Source organism: Acanthochromis polyacanthus, chromosome 8 (assembly GCF_021347895.1).
Source record: "Acanthochromis polyacanthus isolate Apoly-LR-REF ecotype Palm Island chromosome 8, KAUST_Apoly_ChrSc, whole genome shotgun sequence".
In the NCBI taxonomy this organism is placed as follows: Eukaryota; Metazoa; Chordata; class Actinopteri; family Pomacentridae; genus Acanthochromis; species Acanthochromis polyacanthus.
The window spans coordinates 22,925,488-22,948,539 of NC_067120.1; the positions used below are offsets into that span (position 1 = coordinate 22,925,488).

The 23,052-nt window shown below is 39.2% G+C and overlaps 2 protein-coding genes across 5 annotated transcripts in view; one reads left to right on the forward strand and one right to left on the reverse strand.

Moving 5' to 3' along the window:
- Window positions 1–5,256, reverse strand: part of cep290 (centrosomal protein 290) — a 52,684-nt gene extending 47,428 nt beyond the window's left edge. For 2 of the 4 annotated variants that reach the window (XM_051952635.1, XM_022209050.2), the window contains exons 1-7: window positions 4,531–5,251; window positions 4,066–4,143; window positions 3,784–3,853; window positions 3,590–3,636; window positions 2,936–3,070; window positions 2,440–2,493; window positions 1,458–1,604 (exon numbers count right to left, since the gene is read on the reverse strand). In XM_051952635.1, the coding sequence (XP_051808595.1) occupies window positions 1,458–1,604; window positions 2,440–2,493; window positions 2,936–3,070; window positions 3,590–3,636; window positions 3,784–3,853; window positions 4,066–4,143; window positions 4,531–4,635 (636 nt within the window). In that variant the 5' untranslated portion in view covers window positions 4,636–5,251. Of the gene's footprint in view, window positions 1–1,457; window positions 1,605–2,439; window positions 2,494–2,935; window positions 3,071–3,589; window positions 3,637–3,783; window positions 3,854–4,065; window positions 4,144–4,530 lie in introns of all 4 variants that reach the window. The other 2 variants (XM_051952634.1, XM_051952636.1) reach the window with 2 other exon arrangements.
- A 2-nt stretch (window positions 5,257–5,258) lies between these two features.
- The window catches only part of tmtc3 (transmembrane O-mannosyltransferase targeting cadherins 3), a 39,494-nt gene continuing 21,700 nt past the window's right edge, over window positions 5,259–23,052 (forward strand). Inside the window, exons 1-6 of the mRNA XM_022209052.2 lie at window positions 5,259–5,401; window positions 6,098–6,311; window positions 6,626–6,844; window positions 11,976–12,075; window positions 13,380–13,495; window positions 14,038–14,210. Of these exons, the coding sequence (XP_022064744.1) occupies window positions 6,123–6,311; window positions 6,626–6,844; window positions 11,976–12,075; window positions 13,380–13,495; window positions 14,038–14,210 (797 nt within the window). The 5' untranslated portion in view covers window positions 5,259–5,401; window positions 6,098–6,122. The remainder of the gene's footprint in view (window positions 5,402–6,097; window positions 6,312–6,625; window positions 6,845–11,975; window positions 12,076–13,379; window positions 13,496–14,037; window positions 14,211–23,052) is intronic.

Sequence of the window (23,052 nt, forward strand, 5' to 3'; positions counted from 1 at the left end):
ATCTTACTTGGTTAATGTCATTTTTGCTCCTGGACCTCATATGTTAAAGGGGAACTTCGGTTTTTTTCAACCTGGGGTCTGGTTTCATTTGTCATTTCATACATGTGAGTGATGGAGAAATGAATTTTCGACATAGCTCCAATATTTAGCCAGGCAGGCAGCTTCGCAGCTCAGCTAGAGAAAAGTATGGGGCAAGTGGCCCCCCCCGCATCAAAGTCCACCCTAACATGCTTTTTTTCCCACGCTGACCGGCTCAGATAGTCTCAGTGAGTGTCCCACAACATACTAGAGATGAGAAGTGAACGAAAACCTCCACATTACCTGGCGATCACTATTTGCTGTGGTCTGTATCCAAATCTCGGGACGCTAGAAAGCAAATCTCGTTCCGAAATCGCGCGATAGCTCGCGCTAAAACACCAGTGGGGGAAACAGCTGTTTGCCTCCTTAGCGATCGCCAAGTAATGTGGAGGTTTTCGTTCACTTCTCATCTCTAGTATGTTGTGGGACACTCACTGAGACTATCCGAGCCGGTCAGTGTGGGGGGAAAAAAAGCACGTTAGGGCGGACTTTGATGCGGGGGGACAAGTTGCCCCATACTTTTCGCTACGTGACCTGCCTGGCTAAATACTGGAGCTATTTCGAAAATTCATTTCTCCATCACTCACATGTATGAAATGACAAATGAAAACAGACCCCAGGTTGAAAAAAAACAAAGTTCCCCTTTAAGTAATATTAGCTGGAAATCAATAATTTGTGAATGTCTATTTAACTTGTAAAATCTATTTATCTTAAGCTAATAACTTTTCTTCGGTAAGTCGCTGCCCTATTTTCCAAGACGACACTCCTCTGACTCTCTGACCTGCTGCCTGGATGCTGGACGTGACATCGAGCCGTGCTCTCGCGAGTAACGTTGTATTAACCTGACATATCAAAGACTAGATACTGAGCAAGACAATTATCCGTAGTTTACCTTAGTACTCACGAGTACCCGACACAATGCAGGACTCTGCTGTGAAGGCGGAGACGTGCGGCGGTGCTGTATTTGCGACAATAAAAAAAGAAAGAAATCTGAAGGAGCGACGGCTAGGATTTAGGAATGGTGGCCCGCTGCTGCTGAATGAATGCAGCGCAAACACTGGGATCCAAAGATCAGCAGGACTCCAGATGAATACATGCAGGTGGCGAGTGTCGGAGATTGATGGCTGGGACGCATATTTTGACAGACGAAAACTTAAAACGTTTTATTTTGATGTTACAAGATCACCATAATCTTCAAATTTAGAATTAAATTTCTAATCTAAAATAAAAGAAATTTTAATTAAATAGCCCGCTGATTATTTATTTTCCAAAGTTACAGGGAGCCACAAAAGAGGGATGAAAGAGCCGCATGTGGCTCTGGAGCGGCGGGTTGCCGACCCCTGAACTAGATGCATCACACAAATTGTTTTACAAAGCACCTGAAGGTCGTCCAAGTACTGGTGAAGCTGGCGATTGGCCGAGGTGAGCTTCCTCTGAGCCTCAGCATTCTCATCTCTGGATGGTACTGGCTCTTTCTGTTCCAGCTCTCCACGATAGAAGTCCACATCCTGCTGGAGCTGCTCATTCTGATGTGATGCAGGGAGAACAGCATTCATATCAGAAACATACTTGTTATCACATTTTCTGTAACCATACAGAAATGTAGCAGTTTTAAGAAAGCCTCTGAAATGTGAGCATTTTCTGCTTTTCTTCCTCATTTGATAGTTCAATAAATAGTGTTACCTTTTTTACTGGTTGTTTGACAAACAACCAGTCCAGAGTTTGACAAACAACCAGTCCAGAGTTTTTATATACCAAACAATTATTTGATAGATTAAAAAACATAGGTGGTAAGTTGATGTATCTGCTCATGTTCACTCTATGGACAGAAACAGTGTCAGATCCAATACAACTATATATTGTTCATATGCTGGAATTTCTTTATAGCAATAATCACTTATCTTGTGTTATTTTATCTTAAATAACACCTGTTCAGATTTAAATCTCTCGAGTAGTCTTCTCTCATCATCTTACTTTCTTTTACGGATTTCTATGAAGTCTGTGGCAAAATAACAGCAACAGTACCACAGCAGTGTTACAGATACAGTAGAGAAGTCTCAAAAATGTGTACTCCAAACATGGGTTCAATTACACTTTTAAAAAAAAAAAATCAGAAAAACTACCAAACTCTTACTTATCTTAAGTAAAAGAAACCTAACTACACTTCCTACATCCCTTACCTTCTTTTTAAGCTTTTTTAACTATCCAATGGAAGAGAAAGAGATAAAACAAAATGATGAGCAAACAAGGGTGGAGCACATGCAACTACACAAGTCTGAAATGACGTAAGAATTGATGATCTATTTACTGATGATAATGTGCTGAAATATTCAGTGTGTTGTTAGGGCAGCTGTTGCATACCTCTCTTTTCAGCTTCTTCACCTCATCCTCAGCCTCCTCTGCTTGTACAACTAACTAAGAAAACAAAACAGAAAATCTGTAACAATTCAACCACACCAGATGCACACTTCATAATTGTTTCATTTGTATTTGGACATAGTCTTGATCCAGTGTATTTACCTCAGCATTAATCAATGGAAATAAACTGGATGCAAACAATGTCTAATATGATAAGCTCAACAACAGATTATTTGTGAAACAATTTAAATGTGTTATACTTGTGCATGTTTGCTTTTAAAAAGACTTGTTTCTAAAAAAAAGTATTTATTACTGGGTTTGTTAAATTATATTTATATACAGTTAAAAAAAACTCAACTTTTGCCTTTTAAAGGATAAAAATCCCCCTCAGTAGCATACACTTTAAAGTATAAACCAACATAATGTCTTTGTAGGTCATCGAAGGACTCAATACACCACACAAGGCATGGGAACTATGGAGAGCATGCTCATACTGTACCTCCTTGTTGGTTTTCTTTTCCTTGCCCATTTCTTTCTTTAACTGGGTCAGTTCATTCTCCCTTTGCTCCAGCAGGTTCTCGAGCTGCCGGATCTCATCTCTAAGAAAGCGAGTGTCTGGCCCAGTGCCGGGCTGCTGAGCCGTAGGAACCAGAAACAAGACATACAAACACCCAAACAACCCCCACCCAAGAAATCTCTTAGTCATTCATCAGCTCCATCTGTTTATAGGATCAACATATGCATGACACTAATAGATTCCTAAACAACAAATAAGGCCAAGCAATCAGTGAGACTGCAATTCTGCTTATACACAAAACCTAATAAAAATCTAACTAATAATCAAGCTGAAACGAGAAATAATTGCTATGAGCGTGAAAAGAATTAGCTGTAATCTTCTTAGGTGCTGTCTTTCAGTGATCACCACAGCCAATCCCTTTGTGGCCAGGGATATACTCAGTGATTGGTTCAAAGGTTTGGCACTGTTGCCGGAAGTAAAGTTGCATGAGAAGTGATTTTAAGCGACACATGAATTAGTCCTTTTTTGCATTCGTTATGGTGGTTACATTGATCCCTGTGACAAAGGGAACAGCTTGGCAGCTCAATAAATAATCGCAACATAAAATAAATTGTGACAGACACTCAAAAGCAGTACCTTGTGATCTTGTTCCAGTCTCGCCAACTTTGCACGTAGTTCTTTTTCTACAGTACAGAAGATATAGACAACAATGTAAACTGTAAACAGAACTTCATATGTGTATATATATATATATATATATATATATATACACACACACACACACACACACACAGATATGAATGTCTAACAAACTTTAACTGTGCACTAACCAGTTTTACTATGCCGCATCTCGCTTTCCTTGAGTAAGTCCAGAGCGCCATCAAGTTCTTGATTATTAATCTAACAAGCAGAGGGGTGGAAGACACATTTAACATAACAAACCTATAAATAAGACAACACGTCACAAAAGGCATCAAGGTCAGTAATCTGCAATATGCACGAAATGCTACATAACATTCTGAAATCTGAAATAATACATTACATATGTGAGTGAGGTTGTTAACAGATGTGCATGGGAATGATTGAAATATAGAAATACTAAATCTTAACACCTTCAACAAGGCCTGAGACACTCTGAGGATGTGAATAATGTCATCCGGAGCTTTATCCTTCACCCCCCAAACATCTGCCTGTATGCAAAAAGGGATTTAAAATAAAAAACAGTCAATTGTAGCGTTATTTAAACTCAAAATAACACTGCCCTGATACAGCACAAGAGTCAGGACCAAAACAATATATACTTATTATATATAATAGTATTGCTACAGTGTGGACAGCCACAGCAAAACAAGACTGATAAATAGATTTTGTTGACAGAACCAATTAGCAAGAGATTGTAATACCCAAAATAACAATCTTAGATTAGAAGGACAGTAATCTTTCTGTGCACATGTACCTATCATAGATGAACATACTCGGTTTATCTACGACTTCACATCAGAGAAGACCTGGTGCTGGGTAAACTGAGCAGAAATGAAGCATGATTATAATACGATGTCAAGTGTGCAAACAGTTACCGAAAGGATCATGTTGAAGACATCATCCAGTTCTTTTTTTTGATGGTGAATGATGGCGTCAGGGTCAATTCTGGACGCTCTGTCCCAATCTAGAGCAACAGACATCTTGGAAGCAGTATATAAATACTGGGTGAAACTTCAGCTAAGCTAGGACTGAGTAAACTGCGCGGAGATAAGTCATAACTAGCTCTTTGTGGCCAGGAAGCAAAGGCTTAACGTTGTTGTATTCCTCAGATTAGTTTTACTTCATGGACATTTCGTAACGACGTTTAAGTACACCACCAACTGCCAGAAAACAAAATGCAACGTTGCACCTCTTTTCCGAATTAGCTAGTTAAAGGCTGGGATTTACAGGTTTAAGTAAAAAACACAAGTCTGTTATCATTTAACTTCACTCGGTAGGATAAGTTAGATATGATAGATTCCAAATGTAGGTTAGAAATAAGTTAAAATGACAGTAAACATCCACCCAAAGGTGTCCATGCTGTAGTGCTTTGGCTGCTAGGTTACAACTGACAACAACAGCCCCGGCTAGCTAGTTAAGCTAGCACACAAGAAAATGCACCAGCAAAAACCGGCATGTGGACCACTGAAGAAAACGTCATCAAACTCTCGCAATAAGGCCGACACAACACTGCAACGCTGAGTTTTAACAACTCGGTACTGGCCGTATATACTTCGGTTCGTCAAAAGGCACCGAGTCTTGTCGAACTACCGTTCAACTTGCGCGGTCACCTCTGCCCCGGATGTTATAGTGATGATGCGTAGAAGCTAGTTAGCACAAATGGTGCTTCATGAATTGTGTTCTCCGTGTGTGCTGCCATTCCAAGTTTTTGATATCAGCTTTTCCGTGTCTCCTGTTGTAGACGCGGTAAGTAAGACGTTATATACTTTTGCGTCGACCGTAGCCAACGTGAAAACCGGCATCTCGCTAGTTAGCATTAGCTTCTAAATTGCCTTTATCGTTAGCTAATGCTACGTTGCTGCAGCTAGTCTGAATTTGTACTGACATGCTGTACGAGACTTTATGTGCCATTATAGTCCCGTGACCGACTGGTAGCAATATCGATTTTATTAAATTCCGCTACACCTGCTTTAGATAACTATTCCAGAATGGTAAAATGGTTAATAATGGCTTTTACTTTGCTGTTTAAGCTGACAGCTGTCACTGTACCGGTTGCTGGACTACTAGATTTCTTAGCATATGAGATACATTTTCCCACTATTAGTTGCATTCGTTTTTTTATTTCAGCTGCCACCTTCCTAAATTCGAAACTAGAAAAATCTGCAGCCCTATCAATCAGAGAGGCACGTTATAAGGGTGGTAACAAATTTTAAGTCACCAAAACGGAGAATGAATACTGTGACAAGGAATCAGACTAGGAAGAGTGTGAAAGACGAGGATTTATGAACCTAGTGAATGAGATCACTTTTTTAAACTTGTCATACTAATTGAATAATGAACTGAACATAAGTCCAATCCGGAAATTAATCTGAATAATGAGTTACCTCTTTTACAAATCTTCTTCCATCTAATTAGATTCATATCTTTTGTTTTCCTACACAGTGATCAATGACGGCTTTGGACAGCAATGGCTGTCGTGTCATGGAAGGAGATTTTACTTTTGACTGGACTGGTAGTGGGGTGTTACTGGAACAGTCTGTCATGTGGGTTTGTGTTTGATGATGTGTCCGCAATTCTTGACAACAAGGACCTGAGGCCCTCAACCCCTGTCCGCAATCTGTTCCTCAATGACTTCTGGGGAACACCCATGGCTGAGGTAAGTCATGATCCATAATACACTTATGCTGTACTGTTTTGTCACACTGAATAAAACTGATGTGGTGTCTCTCAAGCGATTGTATTTGGAATCAATGTTAGCTTAATCACATTTTCATTCAGATTAATAAATTACACAGTATTTATTAAGTGAAACTTAGAAATGAATTTGATTGTCACTTTTTTAGGATTAACTTGATTTTAAGGTTAATTTGAAAAATCGCTCAAAGCTTCACTGAATGTGTGTCAACCTTAATGGCTGTCAGCCACTGGACTGATCTGCATTTGACAGCATTAATATGTGTCCCACCACAGGAGCGGAGCCATAAATCTTACAGACCCCTGACCGTACTCACCTTCCGACTGAACTACCTCTTCAGTGAACTCAGCGCAGCTTCCTACCATCTTCTCAATGTCGTTTTACATGCTGTTGTATGTGTGCTTTTCCTGCGAGTGTGCCGGTCGTTCCTGGACAAGACTTCCAGCTTGGTGGCAGCGTTGCTGTTTGCTGTGCACCCCATCCACACCGAAGCCGTAAGTGTGCACTTGCTTGGTGAGCAAATATTATGGGATGTGTGTTATGGCAGAAAATAGCTTGCAGTCCTGTAGATTTTTGTTCATGTAATGGTCACGAGCCTGAAAGTCTGACAGAACTTCTCAGTCCACTGAAATATCATTAAATCTTTAATGTGATGCATTTTGTGTTGAAACAGTCAGGCATCAAAATTTAATGTAGTTTACTGGACCATTAGGTATGGGGGAAAAGGAATTTGTGATGGTTTTTAACTGACCACCAGTTTAGCTTAAAGTAATCACTGAAAATATGCTGTTTGTTTTATTAGGAGGTCGAGTAATATTCTTTTGGAAACTTCAAAAGCTTGTTTTGTGGCAGTTTTATATCATTTCTTGATGAAAGGAAATTCTGTAGTCATCATCTATCCATTCTCCCCTTTATATATAAATATGTTCTTTCATCAAGTGATGTCCTGCCACACTGGAATGACCCCATGGGAATTTAGTGCAAATGCTGAGGCAGTGTTGTTACATCCACACTGTAAGCAGCAGTCAGGCAGTCTTGCTGTATCAACAGCCACACATCTTATCACCAGTGTACCAGCCTCTTGTTTGACCATTTACCAGAGCCTAAATTAAAAAAAAATCTATGCCAAATAGACATTTAAAATTTTTTTTAAACCAGGCTCTGTCATGAGACAATCCTTATTTCACAGATATCCATCTCGGACTGAAGAACAAAACATACAAGAAACCGCATTGACTGTATAGTTAAGTACAATCATCCAGAAATACATGACGAAAAAATAGAAAGGTCAACACACTGGGGCAGAAGTCACTGGAGCTCATATTGACAGGGAGACATAGTTTTGAGGTCCAACATGTACATGCAGTGCAAGATATGAAACAGGTTTTAGTATGTAAGCTGGGTGTACACGCGCATACTTTACATAACATCACTAAACAGAGGTGGGGGATTTTAGGAAACATCCCCACCTTAGCATTGCTCTAACATGCCCACCAGCTCCTTTCTGCAGGGAGGGGCAAAGTAGACTCGCACTGCCTCGGTTTTGGTGCAGGTTGTCAGATTAATATCCTTATCTAGCTGTGTAGTTTCTCCACAAGATTAATGGTGAAGATTTCACCACAGCTGCTAAAGAACCAATTCAAAATCCTTTCTTTAGCACAACTTTTGAAAAAATAATGCAAAGGTGAACACAAGGTGAAACAGTTGTAAACCTGTTAAATCCAGTCTGTTATGGCTCGCTGAGCATGGGATTATTTTTCATCAAAGACATCCTCTGTGTTCGTGGTAATAATTCACTTATAATAAGATAGGAGAACTCCAGTTGCTGCAAGTGTCATTTAACCCTCATCAGTGTATAGAGCACTGTTTATCAGTCCTTTTCTTCTGGGTATTATTATTTTGTGCTGCATATAAATCCTTCAAAACTTTTGCTTTAATATTGTTTTTGAAATTTCAAATATTGTTTAATGTTTAATTTGTTTATCATAGGGGCTGCCCAGTGAAATAGTGGTTAGCACTTTCACCTTGCAGCAAGAAGGTCCCCGGTTCAAGTCCCAGCCTGAGCCTGGGATCTTTCTGCATGGAGTTTGCATGTTCTCCCTGTGCATGCGTGGGTTTTCTCCGGGTACTCCGGCTTCCTCCCACAGTCCAAAAATATGCTGAGGTGAATTGATTACTCTAAATTGTCTGTAGGTGTGAATGTGAGTGTGATTGTTTGTCTGTATATGTAGCCCTGTGACAGACTGGCGACCTGTCCAGGGTGTCCCCTGCCTTCGCCCGAGTCAGCTGGGATAGGCTCCAGAACCCCCCACGACCCTAATGAGGATAAAGCGGTGTATAGAGAATGGATGGATGGATGGATGTTTATCATAGATGTTACCAAGAACACAAAGTTTCTTGAACCTGATAAGAAACTGAAAACCTTTCGCTTATTGTTGATTATTTAAACCTGATCTCATTTGCCTGTCTGAAAAGCCTTTTCCCCAATTAGGACTTGTAATTCATCCCATTCAGCTATCCTTTACAGCTAAACTGATGACCAGACAGGCCTTGACCAGAGTAAAAAACAAAGAAAACATTCTGCTTCTTGGGGTGGAGTGCTACTGTTACACAGCATGCCCCACCGTGCCAATCTTCCTCATGGTGTTCTCTAATCTATGCAGAGTGTCTCAGACTTCTTGAATGGAAACAATTTGCCTCACAAATGATCCCTTAGAATTAGTCCAGCAAATGCCCTTCATGTTATCGCCGTCTGGAATCTGTCTCTGAACGGATCATTTGTTTTTGAGTTATGCTCCAAGCACTGAAGGTCCCTTCATGATAAGTGTACAAAGAGTCCCTGTGTATCCCCATGTCTTACTCGGTGTGTTATTTGGTTATCTGTCTTTTTCTATGGAGACTTCAGGGTTTTTTTCCCCCGTATGTACAAGTATCTTCAAATACCAATTATTTAGTGTACTCCACAACAATATGTTAAGGCTCCAAAGTGGCATTGGGTTGAATGCTGTGGCTTTAAAGCTGTACTCAGACAGACACATAGGCAGTGGGATTTGTAGTGTGGATTCAGGAAAGTGTAGCTCACTGTAGTCAACTGTAGTCAGGACTGGTATTTTCAGGGTTTCCTAAAAGCTGGCTGCAGCTACATGGACAGTCAGCATTTTTTTTCTGTCTCCCGCCAGATGACAAATAGGCCAGTGAGAGAACAATGCACGTGTTTGGTTTGGTTACAAGATGGAATACACACTAGACACAGCATTGTACAGCGCTTTGTTGAACCACATGTTAGACCGTGTGTGAAGCTTTAGGGTACGTGTATTTGTAAGAACTTTGACATTTGATCATAACAGAAATCTGAATGTTGTTTCTTCCACACGAGGGCAGTCATCATTTACATAAATAACAGATGTTGCCATCAGGGGAGGCTCCTGTACGGAGACGTCTAACTATTTGCCACCCATTGATTGATTTACCTAAATAGACCAATTTTCACAGCTTGATTCACGGATTTTGACTGATGCTCTCTGCTTACTGCCAATTGTAGACATATGTCTTGTTACTCAAAAGGTATCATAATGTCACACTGTGTTTCTCTTTACTTGAAGTGTATTTGGACTTTCTTCCTGTGGAATGTGTTACTACATTTCGGTCAGTGACAGTTTTCCACAGAATGAGGCTTCATTTGTAGAACATGTTCATCTTGGGAATTGTGGAATTACACGCTGGCGCTCTGATATTTTGGACACCTGAAGTAAGGATGAATATCATAAGGACCAGAATTAACATAACTGTAATTTCTCTTTCTTAAATTTTCTCCCTTAGACTCAAAATTGAATGCAGAACTTGTCAGACAGTATTTGTGCTCTGTACTATACAGCAGGGGTCACCAACTATATTTGCCAGAGGGCCAGAATTTTACCGGACAGTCACTTTGGGGGCCGGACCCTCAAACAAAAATTAAATAAAAATCGAATTTTGGCGTAACATTATTATTTGATGTTTATTTTTTATATTTTTTCCATTTCATTACAAAACTGAATGCATTTTTAGCCTTTATGAGTCAGTGCTCCTATCACCTGTACCACAGTCAACCACTAGGAGTGATAGAGATTTTTTGCCTCATCTCAAGTCAGCTTTATTCACAGAGCACTTGAAAAAGAAACACCGCAGAAGTGACAGGAAAAGGCCTCTTAACACGGGTAAAATGGCACTCTCTAAGGCCACGAAACGAAAAGTTGATGTGGAAAACAGATCCTTTAATAATGACTGGACTGACTGCTTTAATAGTGTGGACCACATGATATTTTCTCTTTGATCCCCACAATTTTGGAATCCAGTCGCGGGCCGGATTGGACGGTTCGGCGGGCCGGATTCGGCCCACGGGCCACCAGTTGATGATCACTGCTATACAGTTTTACCAAAAGTGCAAGACTTGTGTGCATTTAGCACTGCCAATACCGACATTCAGTTAGGGACGGATTGAAACGACAGCAATACAGAGTTTTCCTGCAGTACTCAAATCGCGAAGTCTGCCCTGCTCTGAGTGCTTTGAAATCAAACCTGAATCAGTTCACATGTTCTGACCATTTCAGATTAAATTCATCAGCACATTTATATGTAAACAATCAGCTAGGTAATGGTTAGTTTTTCTCATTAACCAACGTTTGTATAATATAGTTAGTCACTGTATGATGGTTCTAGGCCAGGGTTGTCAAACTCATTTTAGTTGAGGGGCCACATTCAGCCCAATTTGATCTCAAGTGGGCTGGACCAAAAAAGCAGAGCATAATAACCTATAAATAACCACAACTCCACATTTCCTTTGTTTTAGTGCAAAAAAAGTGCATTCTAAAAATGGCCACATGTAAGGAATTCTCTTTATTACAAAACATTATGAAAAACCTGAAATTTCTTTTGAAAAATAAATTAAATTTCATCAATATTGCGCCTCAGTTTATCATTTACAGATTACAACTTACAGATCGCAGTGGATCTACAAAGGCACAGAACATTTTGTCACAGGTATCTGGAACCGAACAATGTCGTATTTTACTTTATGATTAAAATGATAAGTCAGACAAAAAAAGACAGAAAACTCAACAAAATATGACAAAAATGAGACACAAAGGGACAATAATGAGACAAATAATTTGACAAAAAATTACAAAGCGACAAAAAAATGGACAACAAGCACAAACGAGACAAAAAGAAAACAAGCAAGCAAGACATAAGGAAACACAAAACGAGACACAAAATGACAAAAACATGAGACAAACGACTAGTCAGACAAAAAAAGACAAAAAAAAAACAACCCAAAATGAGACGCAAAAGAACAATGAGCAATCTAGTATTGTACTTTATGATCAAAACAACTTATGGTCTACAAATTATTTTAAGCCATCTCTACCCCCTTCCTTAGAGTCTATGGTAGCATTGTATTCATAACATACTCTGTGTTTTCAGCCTGTATAAATTCACATAGTTAATTATGTCACACTGCTTTATCTGCACTTCATCTTGACTTAAAATGAACAAAAGAAAAACATGGACCTATATTTGAAGGAGTCTTCCTTACAAATAGTGTGTTGATGAGCCACAGCGGTGACTGCTGTCATTTGCTTTCATTAGGTCACTGGTGTGGTTGGCAGAGCTGAACTTCTATCCTCGATCTTTCTACTGGCTGCTTTCCTCGCATACACAAAATCAACAGGCGCAGACCAGTCCATTGGTAAGTCTAATCTATCTCACCTGTCTCTCACTTATTATTGTTCCAAGTACAAGACGTACTGCGTTCGTTTCACTAAAGCTCTTTTTTTCCAGGTGCCCTTCTAAATTTCAAGACAGAGGCATTAAGACAAACTCCAAAAGATTCAGTGACCTAAAGAGTCTTTGCCGACATTGTAGTTATCCTCAGTCATTAAAAAGCAAAAATAGCCCAAAATGTGTGAGAAAGGTAACCAGTGGTATTATTATACGGTCAAACAGCTGGGTATTCAAGTGATGACAATGAAGTCCCAAATTTTCCCCTGTTGTTGTAATAAGTACTGTATGTAATTAGTATGTCCTAAGAATTAACACTTTATTTGTGTTTGGATGCAGTGTTGCTTCCAAACACTTGTGAATAATTGCTGTGTTTTAATAATAATAAATTTTATTTAGAAAGTGCTTTACAAGTAATTCAAAGATGCTGTACATAAAATACAATAAAATAAAAAGAGTTATAAATAAAAACAGTTAATTTAAAAGTCAATAAACAGCAATTTAAAATCAGTCAAATTAAAGATAAAATCACTTAAGGAAAGCAGATCTAAAAAGGTGAGTCTTTAGAAGGGATTTGAATGTGGTGACGTTGGTGCAGTCACGGAGGGCGTGGGGGAGTGAGTTCCAGAGTGTGGGGACGGCGATGGCGAAGGCTCTGTCCTCCCAGTGTCGCCGATTGATCCTGTGCGGGATGGAAAGGTGGTTTGCGTTAACAGCCTGAGGAGGATTTCTAAAAGCTTTTAAAACATTCAGCATCGAGTACATGCTCTCAGACTTTTAACTGGATCCACACTGAATTCAATTTTCAATTCAGTTTTATTAGTATAGCTCCAGTTACAGGTCAGATTCTCTCAAGATGCTTTACAGAACCCATATGCCTGAACCGCCAGAGCAAGCCCTAAGGCGACAGTGGCATCATCATCAGTGGAGTCACACAACGACTGAGCAGCCTTAGCAGAGTACTGGACTCTCTGAGTCCTTGTCTTGTTTCTTAATGTTTTACTATTTTCTGCATTATTTAGCAATAGTGAAGTCATCAGAACTATTAAATAACAGAATTTGACAAACAGTATATCGGATTAAAATCACTGAATGTTCGAGTTTGACAGCTCCATCAAGCAATGCATTTTAAGATACTGAGAAAAGTAGTCGAAGTAGAAAAGTATTTCGATTTTTCTCCAGAGAAGTTGCTTAAATTTGATGTAATTTACCTTGAACTATACAAGGTTGTGTGTAATTTGTCCCATGTATTTGCTTTCTTTGTTTATTCAGTATGGGCTCCCATTGCTCTGACAGTAGTTCTAGTGGCTGCAGCGACTCTGTGTAAGGAACAAGGAATCACCGTTGTCGGCATCTGCTGTGTTCATGAAGTGTTTGTTGCACAGGGGGTAAGGCTCTCTTTCTTTCTCATCATCACAGAGAAAGCATTACTTACTCTAATAAGCCAAAGCATTGTGACCACCCCTGCCTAAAATGCTGTAGATAGATCAGACTTGTTCCAGTACATTCCCCCAACACCATGTCACTGATTTATCCTCCTCGTGTCACTGATTAATCCTCCTCAGAACTATTGGTACTCAACACTGCTGACCAAAAGCCTTTAAGTTTCAGAAATGCTCTTACTGTGTCGTCTGGTCTTGTCAAAGTCGCCAAGCGCACAGACTACAGAAGCCTGCTGTTCATGAGCTGTGAAATGTATCCCAGACCACGCATGCACTGCCGTCAGTCACTAGTTAATGTTGTTTCCACTTTATGTGAGCGGTCACAATGTTTGGGTCAGCAGAGATTGTTTTAGGTGAAATCCAAACAGCTGGATTTGAAAATGTTTTGCATAAAAAATGTTGAAACTTGAATTAATCTAAAACTGCTTACCTCTCTAATGTTGATATGACCCTTCCTCTTCCTTTCTTTTATCTGTTGCCACTGTCAGTTTACTCTGCCCATGCTGCTGGACACACTGCGGCAAGTCCTACAAGGTAAAGACGGTTTCCCCTACGCTGTCCTACAAACTCTGCTGAAGCTTATTGTCCTCGTCATCAGCACCCTGCTGCTCGTCATCATCAGGGTCCAAGTCATCCAGTCCCAGCTTCCTGTCTTCACCAGGTAGGCAGCGTTGCAACAAAGTGCAACTTGTATTTCAGTGGGTAAGCCTTTCATATGTGGGCTTTTTTTTTTCAGAAAGAGTGTATTGTTCATAATAATAACAACAACAGCAACTATAACAAATATAGTAATCAGATATTAGATATTATTGTATTTATTGGTTGCGCTTTATCCCAAATAACTCGAAAAAATCCAAAATATAAGCCCAACCAAAGCTCGGGTCTGAGGAGGCTGGAGTTATTTAGTGAATCTGGATCTGATACTTTTAGTGAGGCTCATTTTTCTCATAAAGTCTTTATGGCTCTCAAAAGAATGCCGTAATTGTTTAATGGCAAGTGTATTCTAGTTAAACCTTTGAGTTTGACCAGTATAAAAAAAAAACAGCTGCTGTTTCTTATCACACAAAAGGAAAAGACATTTACAGATACTACAGGCCAGCAGAATTGCAGTTAAAGTCATGATTTGAATGTAAATGGATTGCAGGATTACATAAACACATTATTCCTGCCAGGTTCTTTATTTATTTCAGATTATATAATGGTTTACATAATGCCTTTATTTATTTGATAAAAGCGTAAAGTCTTCCCATGGCTGCTGACTAAACTGCAGCCGATGGATGTTTCTAATAAGCCTACATTTATTTTGTAATACATCCAGAGCTCTGCCTGACCCTGAAGTATACACGCATTTGCATTGTGTTTCAGTGCAGTTCTAATTCCCTGATCTCAAATGTTAAAAGGCACCAGTTGTGTGGAGTTTAAAAGCCAAAGCCACTGCCAGATGAAAAAAAAAAAGAGTAAAGTATTTCATTTAATCCGCTTACATGGCATTGAATAAAACTGAGAAAAGCTTCTAGATTTAAATGATCTTTTTCTTCCTTTATTCATTTCCACTAAGTTATGAGATAGATATCGTGCACCTTTGATTAATTCTGGTGCCCCTGTGTAATATTTGTGGTGTGGGAGCACTTAAAGGTGAGATTATTGTCATTGAGTGGAATTTTATGATAAACATGATAGATGAACAGAACACGTGATCCCTCTTACCCATGATCTTTTTGTCAATTATAAAGTAGCTGCTGTGCGAATGTAAATAAGAGACTAACAGCAAAATTGATACATCAGTTATTTAAGCTGTCATAGCTCATAACTGAGAGATATGATCAAAAAGTTCTTACACAGAGCATGGCACGGTCACATGGATGCAAGCCAGTTGACAAACAGCGCAAAAAAAACATGCATGAGTTGGAGGTGCCTGCAGTGATGGCAGAGCATTACCAGAGATGAGGATTTTCCACAAAACTTTAAATGTGATGGAAACATGCGTGGGGTCACTTAAAAATGTCCTTATTTTTGAAAGAAAAGCTTTTTTTCCAATGAAGATAGCAGTAAATTAATCAGAAATACAATCTTGGTAATGTGGTAAATGACTATTCTAGCAGGAAGCTGATTTTTAATTGTATATCTCCATAAGGGTACAGAGGCCCATTTCCAGCAACCATCACTCCTGTGTTCTAATGCTACATTGTGTTAGCTAATGGTGTTGAAAGGATGATTGATGATTAGAAAACCCTTGTGCAGTTACATTAGCACATGAATAAAAGTGTGAGTTTTCATGGAAAACACAAAATTATCTGGGTGACTCCAAACTTTTGAACAGCAGTGTATCGATTCAGTTACTTTTGAACCCCTAAACTTTTGGCACAGTGTGTTTAAGGGCTGTATCTACCATGCATTTTTTGTGATGTTAATGTAAACATATTCAAATTAAAGCTCATACTTTCTTAGTGTAGTATGCAATATTTTATTTCCAGTCGAATGTTCTCAAGCACAGTGAGAGATGAACAACAGATAAGTACCTGTTCAAATGCTATCACTATCAAAGGAAATCCTTCAGAATGAGAAATTCGATACTTAAGGTTTAGATGAAATCAGGCACCAGCGAGAACGCTTTGCAAATTTCCGCGTGTTATGAGTTCTTTTGGATTAAGTGTTTGAGTCTAAACTATTTAGAAAGCGTCTGTCCAGGTTTCAGCCTAATGGCATTTGAGGGTGAAGATAAAATTCCAGACAATTAGATAGCTTAATCCTCTAGTTGTAATCCTGAAGCTGTCTCCAGATTGTCTGAAAGAATTTCTATGTCCAAGCCATAACAATACCACATATTTACATTATCACTTCCCCAGTTGTGATTTGTTTCTACAAAAGTGGCCTCGTAAAACAAGTTTGGACTACCTGCTGTACCAGAGGAGTTCAGATGCATGTAGTGCCTGGGGACGCTTAACTCAAACAACAAGGAGCGATAAGTCATGAGTTGAGAATGTGAGGATCTCGCTGGTAGCAGTGGAGACAAAATACGTCTGTTATGACTGCACGATTGTCTTAAAATTCAGATTTTCAGTCAAATATTTCATTGTCACAGTCTTTACCAGATGGGATAAATATTTCTGTATGGATATATTTATATTTAGTTATTATTGCACAATTATCCATTGAAATTTACCATGTATCAGAAGTTGGATGCTAATGTTCTGGTTGACCCCTAATATTTCCGTTAGTGCTACATTATGGCTTGATTTCATGTATTAGACAGTTTGAAATGTAATTTACCTGTTTTCTGCAGTGCTCTGCAGAGGATAGGCTCTTTAATGTTGTTACTGTTCCTCCATCAAAATAGATCTCTACACGAAAGTCATTGGATTGCTTTTTAAGAATGTGACTGTGCTTGGTAAATTTCATTAAACTAAGGAAATTCTAATAATAGACTCTTTATAATAGATTGCCTCACAGAATTCCCCTCAAACTGATCTATTCCGGCCAGCTGTAAGCTTCTTCATAACAGGCAATACTCTGAGATTTTACCTCCCTGCCAAAGTAGGTTGGCAGTAGGTAACTTCTTGTGCTTGGCAGGATGACAGTGAGAGAGGGTATCTCAATGACGTATATATATATAGCTAGACCGCTCACTGCTTGGCGGACAACAGCGGCGCCATGGCAAATCGGCGCTGACTTCCGGTAGTGGCAAGAAGCTCTGGCACGCTATTTGATCCTGTGTGAATACACCAACTTCAAGGACTGCTTGTCATCACTGATGGGACAATATGTGTTATGTTATGGCTTTTACTGTTAGCAGACAATAAAATCTCTGTCCTAGGCACGTTTTCACGGCAATCACAGCGTTGTTTAGCCCTCACAGACAAGAAAAAACAAAGCACAAGGCATGTTTCTACAGCAATCACAATCATATAATAGCAAAACACAGAGCCTCCATTCCAATATCCTTCATATTCAGCCTCTTTACACGTTCTGCCTACATGAGGCTACAACAAACAGAGACCACCACACAATGATAATGATTGCTGAATGCTGATGCAGTGATTGTGTCAATAAAAAATGTGTCATACTTTCTGTAGCATTAGTGTTTCACTTACCTGGGCTCTAGAAAATATTCGAACCAATGCCAAATAAGAAAATGAGTGTTTTAAACAATTTTTCTCCAATTCAAATTATTCAGTTGGACTTTGAAAAGCAGCACATGCAGTTGTCAAAAATTCCAAATTATGTTTTAGTGTAAAGAGGGATGGAAAATTCACAAGGATATCAACAGGGCAGAAAACTCGTGCATGTTGTCATCTACAAGCTAAACTAATCAGCTTCAGAACCTGCACGGTGGTTTTTCACAGCTGCTCAGACCCACATACCCTGGAATGGTTGCTTTTTTCCTCCCACAAAAATGGCCATAAAAAGTTTCTGGAGGAGCAATTCTTGCAGTCAGAACACACACAAATGTTCTGGTTGGAAATTGGTCCTTTGTAACCGAGCAAGCTTCCGTGGAATTCAAAACGATAAAAAATTAAGATCCTATGAAAAGCTTAACTTCCTTTTGTTCTGTTAAATGTGAAGCAGATGACTCTGACACCTGAAATGTCAAAGAACTTTCATGAAAGTTCCACAAACACGTCAACAAGAACAGCTTGCAAAGAAGTTCTTGAGCAAGAAATCAAGCAACATTATTTATGTAGTACTTTAACATACACAGAGATTTTTCAGAGTAAAATGTAAAAAATAAAGTAAGTAGTGTAATAAAAAATGAAGTCACTTTAATCAGAAAAGGTCCATTGAATACAATGGACACTCATTTCAAGAATAATTAAAACTGATTGAGTAAAACAGCCAAAGAAAGACAAGAAATGGAAAAATAAAAGCATGTAAGACACTAATTGCAACAACAAATAGAAAAGAAGTTAATTTAAAGTAAATGAAAAAAAGTGCAGATAAATTTATTAAAAGTATAGTACAACATTAAAGTGTAAAACATGTAATTTCCTCTACAGCAGGTGACGCTATGACTGAGTGCACATTGGCATATGGATGTCATCACTGCAGGACTGTGATCAATCACATAAACTTTCAGGCAGATTGCAGTATGTAGACGGCATTTATACAGCACATCATGCTTCATGATGAACCATCAAAGTTCAGTCAGCCCCTCTGGCCACACCCTTTGAATTTAATTTTCAATTTTCATAAATATTCAACCTAAATGCGTGTTGTATATACAGTGTTTTCCCTCCTATATGACCGACGAGGCGGGCCGCCTCGCTGGTATAGGCCACCGCCTCACTACAATTTTGCCGAAATTGCCGCCTCACTGGTCCACGCCCAAAAAAAAAAAAAAAACAGAAAGCACCAAGCCACCGGAGCTGTCATTTTTAACTCTGCGGGTCCGCCGGCTGCCGTTTAGAACATGACTCCAAAAGACATTTTTGTTCACACTGACATATGCATGGCAAATTTTGTAGTCATAGGTTAAACTTGTCCTCTTTGTGACTTTTTTAATAGCACTGCATGTGCACACCTTTGTCACTGATTTCTAAACAGAACTGTTTTAGTAAAGTTGACAAGAAAAGACAAGTACTAAATTGAAATAATGACCAACCATTAACAATTAAGGAACATAACCTTTTTCTCTGGTTTCCCCAAATTGAGGGATGGTACAGCCCCTGGTCTGAGAAGCTTGTGTTGCGCATGTTTTGAGAGGATGAAGTCCTCCTCCCTGAAATGGTTGCTGCATACATGATTATGATCCCCTGGTATCCATCTCCTCTTGGTCCCTACCGCTTCTCTACTGATGGCCTGTATCCATTGATCTCTGTGTGCTGTCCTTGGACTGCTTGGGAAACCTGAAATGTGTGGCATACTATAATACATCCATAGACAATGATGCACTGTGACTGTCATTAAATACTGATAGTCACACCAGCTTACACCGTACAGTTAGTGATTCAGCTAAACTGGCTGAGTGCGGCACTCAAGCCAAGGTCAGAAGGAGTTTCTGTTTGCAAACAAAGAATCAGAGCAAATTTGAGGCTTATGACAGCCACGCTCAAATCGACTGATGCAGGAGATGGCAGCACACGATTTCACCATGGTCAGATATTAGCCACATCCACCTGAAACCATAACAACAGAGACACTTAAATTAACAGGTTCATGATGTGATGATTGCAAGGTGAGTGTCAGCACGTTTCCTTTCACTTACATTCCAGAGAAGGAATCACAAAACAGGTGCATTGAAGGAGCTAGCAGAAGTGGTAACTGGTAAGTGCTATGCAGTGACGTATGCACTTGTCAGTGTCAGATATGATCATGCTGTGCTGTTCACCTTCTCAAACAGATTTCTAGTTCATTAACACATATTTTCTGATGACAAAAATAGCCTTGTCACCAGGTCAGAGTGAGACCACAGGCACAGGGGGAATGGCGAGCCATGAGCATGGAAGCAAACTGAACGCTCTCCTGAGGAGAGTCTACTCAGCTGCAGTCACTGAAAAACCCTGCCAGTGCTGGTCTAGGGCCTCCTGGCCTGGTGTTCTCAATGTATTTCAAGCACTGTGACTTGATTCCAACACAGAAGTTTACTGTACCTTGGTAAATCACAAAACACAAAGTCACATACCGTGCTGATGTTCCAATCTGAAATCCCCGTCTTGCCACTACCGGAAGTCAGCTCCTATTTGCTGCCTCTCAGCGGCCAGTGAGCGGTCTAGCTATATATATATATATATATATATATATATATATATATATATATACACGTCATTGGGGTATCTTGTCTTACATGAAATCTAAAAAAAATGAAAAAGTAAAACTTGTGTTAATGCATAATTTACACAGTTTGTAGTAGTTGGTTATGAAAAGAACGTAGTAGACATGGAAACATTTGAACAAGCAAGTCCTTGATACTCTTTATTGTGTTTTGTAAGATCTATAAACAGAAAAATGAAGACGCTTCCTGTTGCCATTCCCATAGCCCCCCTCAACTAGATGGCTCTCCACAAGTTAGTAACGGTGCTTAAATATAATGTGAGGCCATCTGTCTGAAAAGTGAAGCTGAACCTGAAGCGAACCTTTCAGCACAATAGTGATCCTAAGCATACTTGCAAATCCATGAAGGAATGGCTCATAAAGAAGAAAGGGTTTATGGAATGGCCTAGCCCACAATTCTATCCTATTAAAATGTTGTGGAGTTTGAAACAGGCAGTAGGTGCAGTAAACCCTTCAGACATCTTGCAACTAAAGGAATTTCGCAGGGAAAGCGGTCAAGAGTGCCATCAGGCTATTTTCAAAGGCTGCTAGATATGTATACAAAAGCCCCCTACAAGAAAATACTTCAGCTACAATGGGTCAGTACTAGCTTTTCAGTCAACCAAAAAACATTCCGTTTGTCAACATTGGAAATATTCATGGGAAATGCTTACACTGATGAGCGATAACAGCAAAACCACTTTTCTAGTATTGTGTACGTAGATCCCTTTTGTGCCACCAAAACAGCTCTGGCCCATCGAGGTCTAGACGAAGACCTCTGTAAGTACCTCATGGCATCAGTCAACAAGGCATTAACAGATCCTTTAAATCCCGGAAGTTGGGGCCTCCTTGGATCTGACTTGTTTTTCCAGCATTTTACACAGATGAGCGATCAGATTAAGATCTGGGGAATATGGAGGCCAAATCATCTTGATCTCTGTCATGTTCCTCAAAGACTTCTGAGTGATGTGTGCAGTGTGACATGGCTGTTTCTTCTGCTGAAAAAAGCAGTCTGAAACTTTTTAGGTAAATGGGTATGGTTATAACTACACTGCCATTCAAAAATTTTGGGATCACTGACAAATGTCCTTATTTTTGAAAGAAAAGCATTTTTTTCAATGAAGATAAGATTAAATGAATCAGAAATCCAGTCTAAACATTGTTATTGCAGTAAATGACTATTCTAGCTGGAAACGGCTGATTTTTAATGGAATATCTACATAGAGGTACAGAGGAACATTTTCAGCAACATCACTCCTGTGTTCTAATGCTACATTGTGTTAGGTAATGGTATTATAAGGCTAACTGATGATAGAAAACGCTTGTGCAATTATGTTAGCACATGAATACAAGTGTGAGTTTTCATGGAAAACATGAAATTGTCTGCGTGACCCCAAACTTTTGAAAGGTAGTGTACATACTAGGGATATTGCATCTTTTAATCATGTTCAATCTCTTCTCCAACAGTTTCACTGCTATGTTACTTAATAATTTAGAAGTTAGTGGTGTTACATTTTTAAATTTCAAAGTTGTTCAGCTTTTCCTGTCTATGCCATATTACAGATCTGTTTGGAAATGTTTCCCTACATACTTAGACCTACACCTTTGATTAACCAGATCAAATCGGTTACCCTTTTCAATGTGGAATACACAGCATTAATGTAACTCAGGGTTAACCTTTTACGCCTTTTACCTTTTAGACTAAGTGGCAATCCTCAGGGCTGAAAAATTAAGCCAGTGCAAAAGTAGTTTCACTAGCTTGCCCATTCTGTAAAACACAATGGTGTGGCTGCACCACACATCTTTCTGCTGTAGGGAAAAAGAAACTATACTTGTTTGTATTTCTTTAAACCAATCACAGTTGTTGACTTCATTCAATTATCTAGTTTAACGACAGCGCTTGCTGCATACAGATGCGCCATCTCAACAATTCCACCTGTCACTATTTTGGCTGAACACTGAAGCCACAGTCTTCACTAAACCTGGAATACATTGACTGTGTATTCACACAGTCAAACAAGCTACACGAACAAGCTATCCTAGAGCAGAATAATAATGTGAACAAAATGTGGGGCCCTTTTTTCTATGTTTAACTTACTGGTAATCTTGTTGTTATTGCAAAGAGAAGCAAGTAATTTCTGGCTGTTTTTGTAAAAATATTTTCACTGTTTTATTTATTTATTTATTTTTTAAAAAAAAGCTTGAATGGTTCATCTGTGCCATGAACACTTCTGCTTCTGAATAAAGTCAGGGATTAGGTTGTAGTGCTATAAGCCTTAGCCGTTGCAAATGGTACAGACACTATGTGTAAACATGTCTTACACCAGTACGCCACAATCTTGTTCATGTCATTAGGCTTATTGTAGATGAGCCAATAATGACTGCACAGTACACAGTGGTTACCTTTCTACCTGTCGGATGTCTACCTGACATCATGAAAACATAGACGATAATAACCTCACAAGATCAGGATTACAGCATTTCTTTGTGAGCCAGGTGATGCAGTTGCTCTTCAGTGACTAAAGAGATTATGGCTTAAAGGTAAATGCCTTGCTGTTCTCTGACCTAAGAGCAAATTGGTATAAATGTTGGTTCAACATGATGTTCTTTATAGAAACTCCTCATTTTGCCTGGTGTATGGAGAGTTCTATTTTATTAGCCCTATTTTGCTCTATGAAGGTTTATTCTATTAGTTCTTATTTTCTTCCTCATTATTGCTCTACCGTTATATTCCAGATGTTTTTATCCTCAGTTAC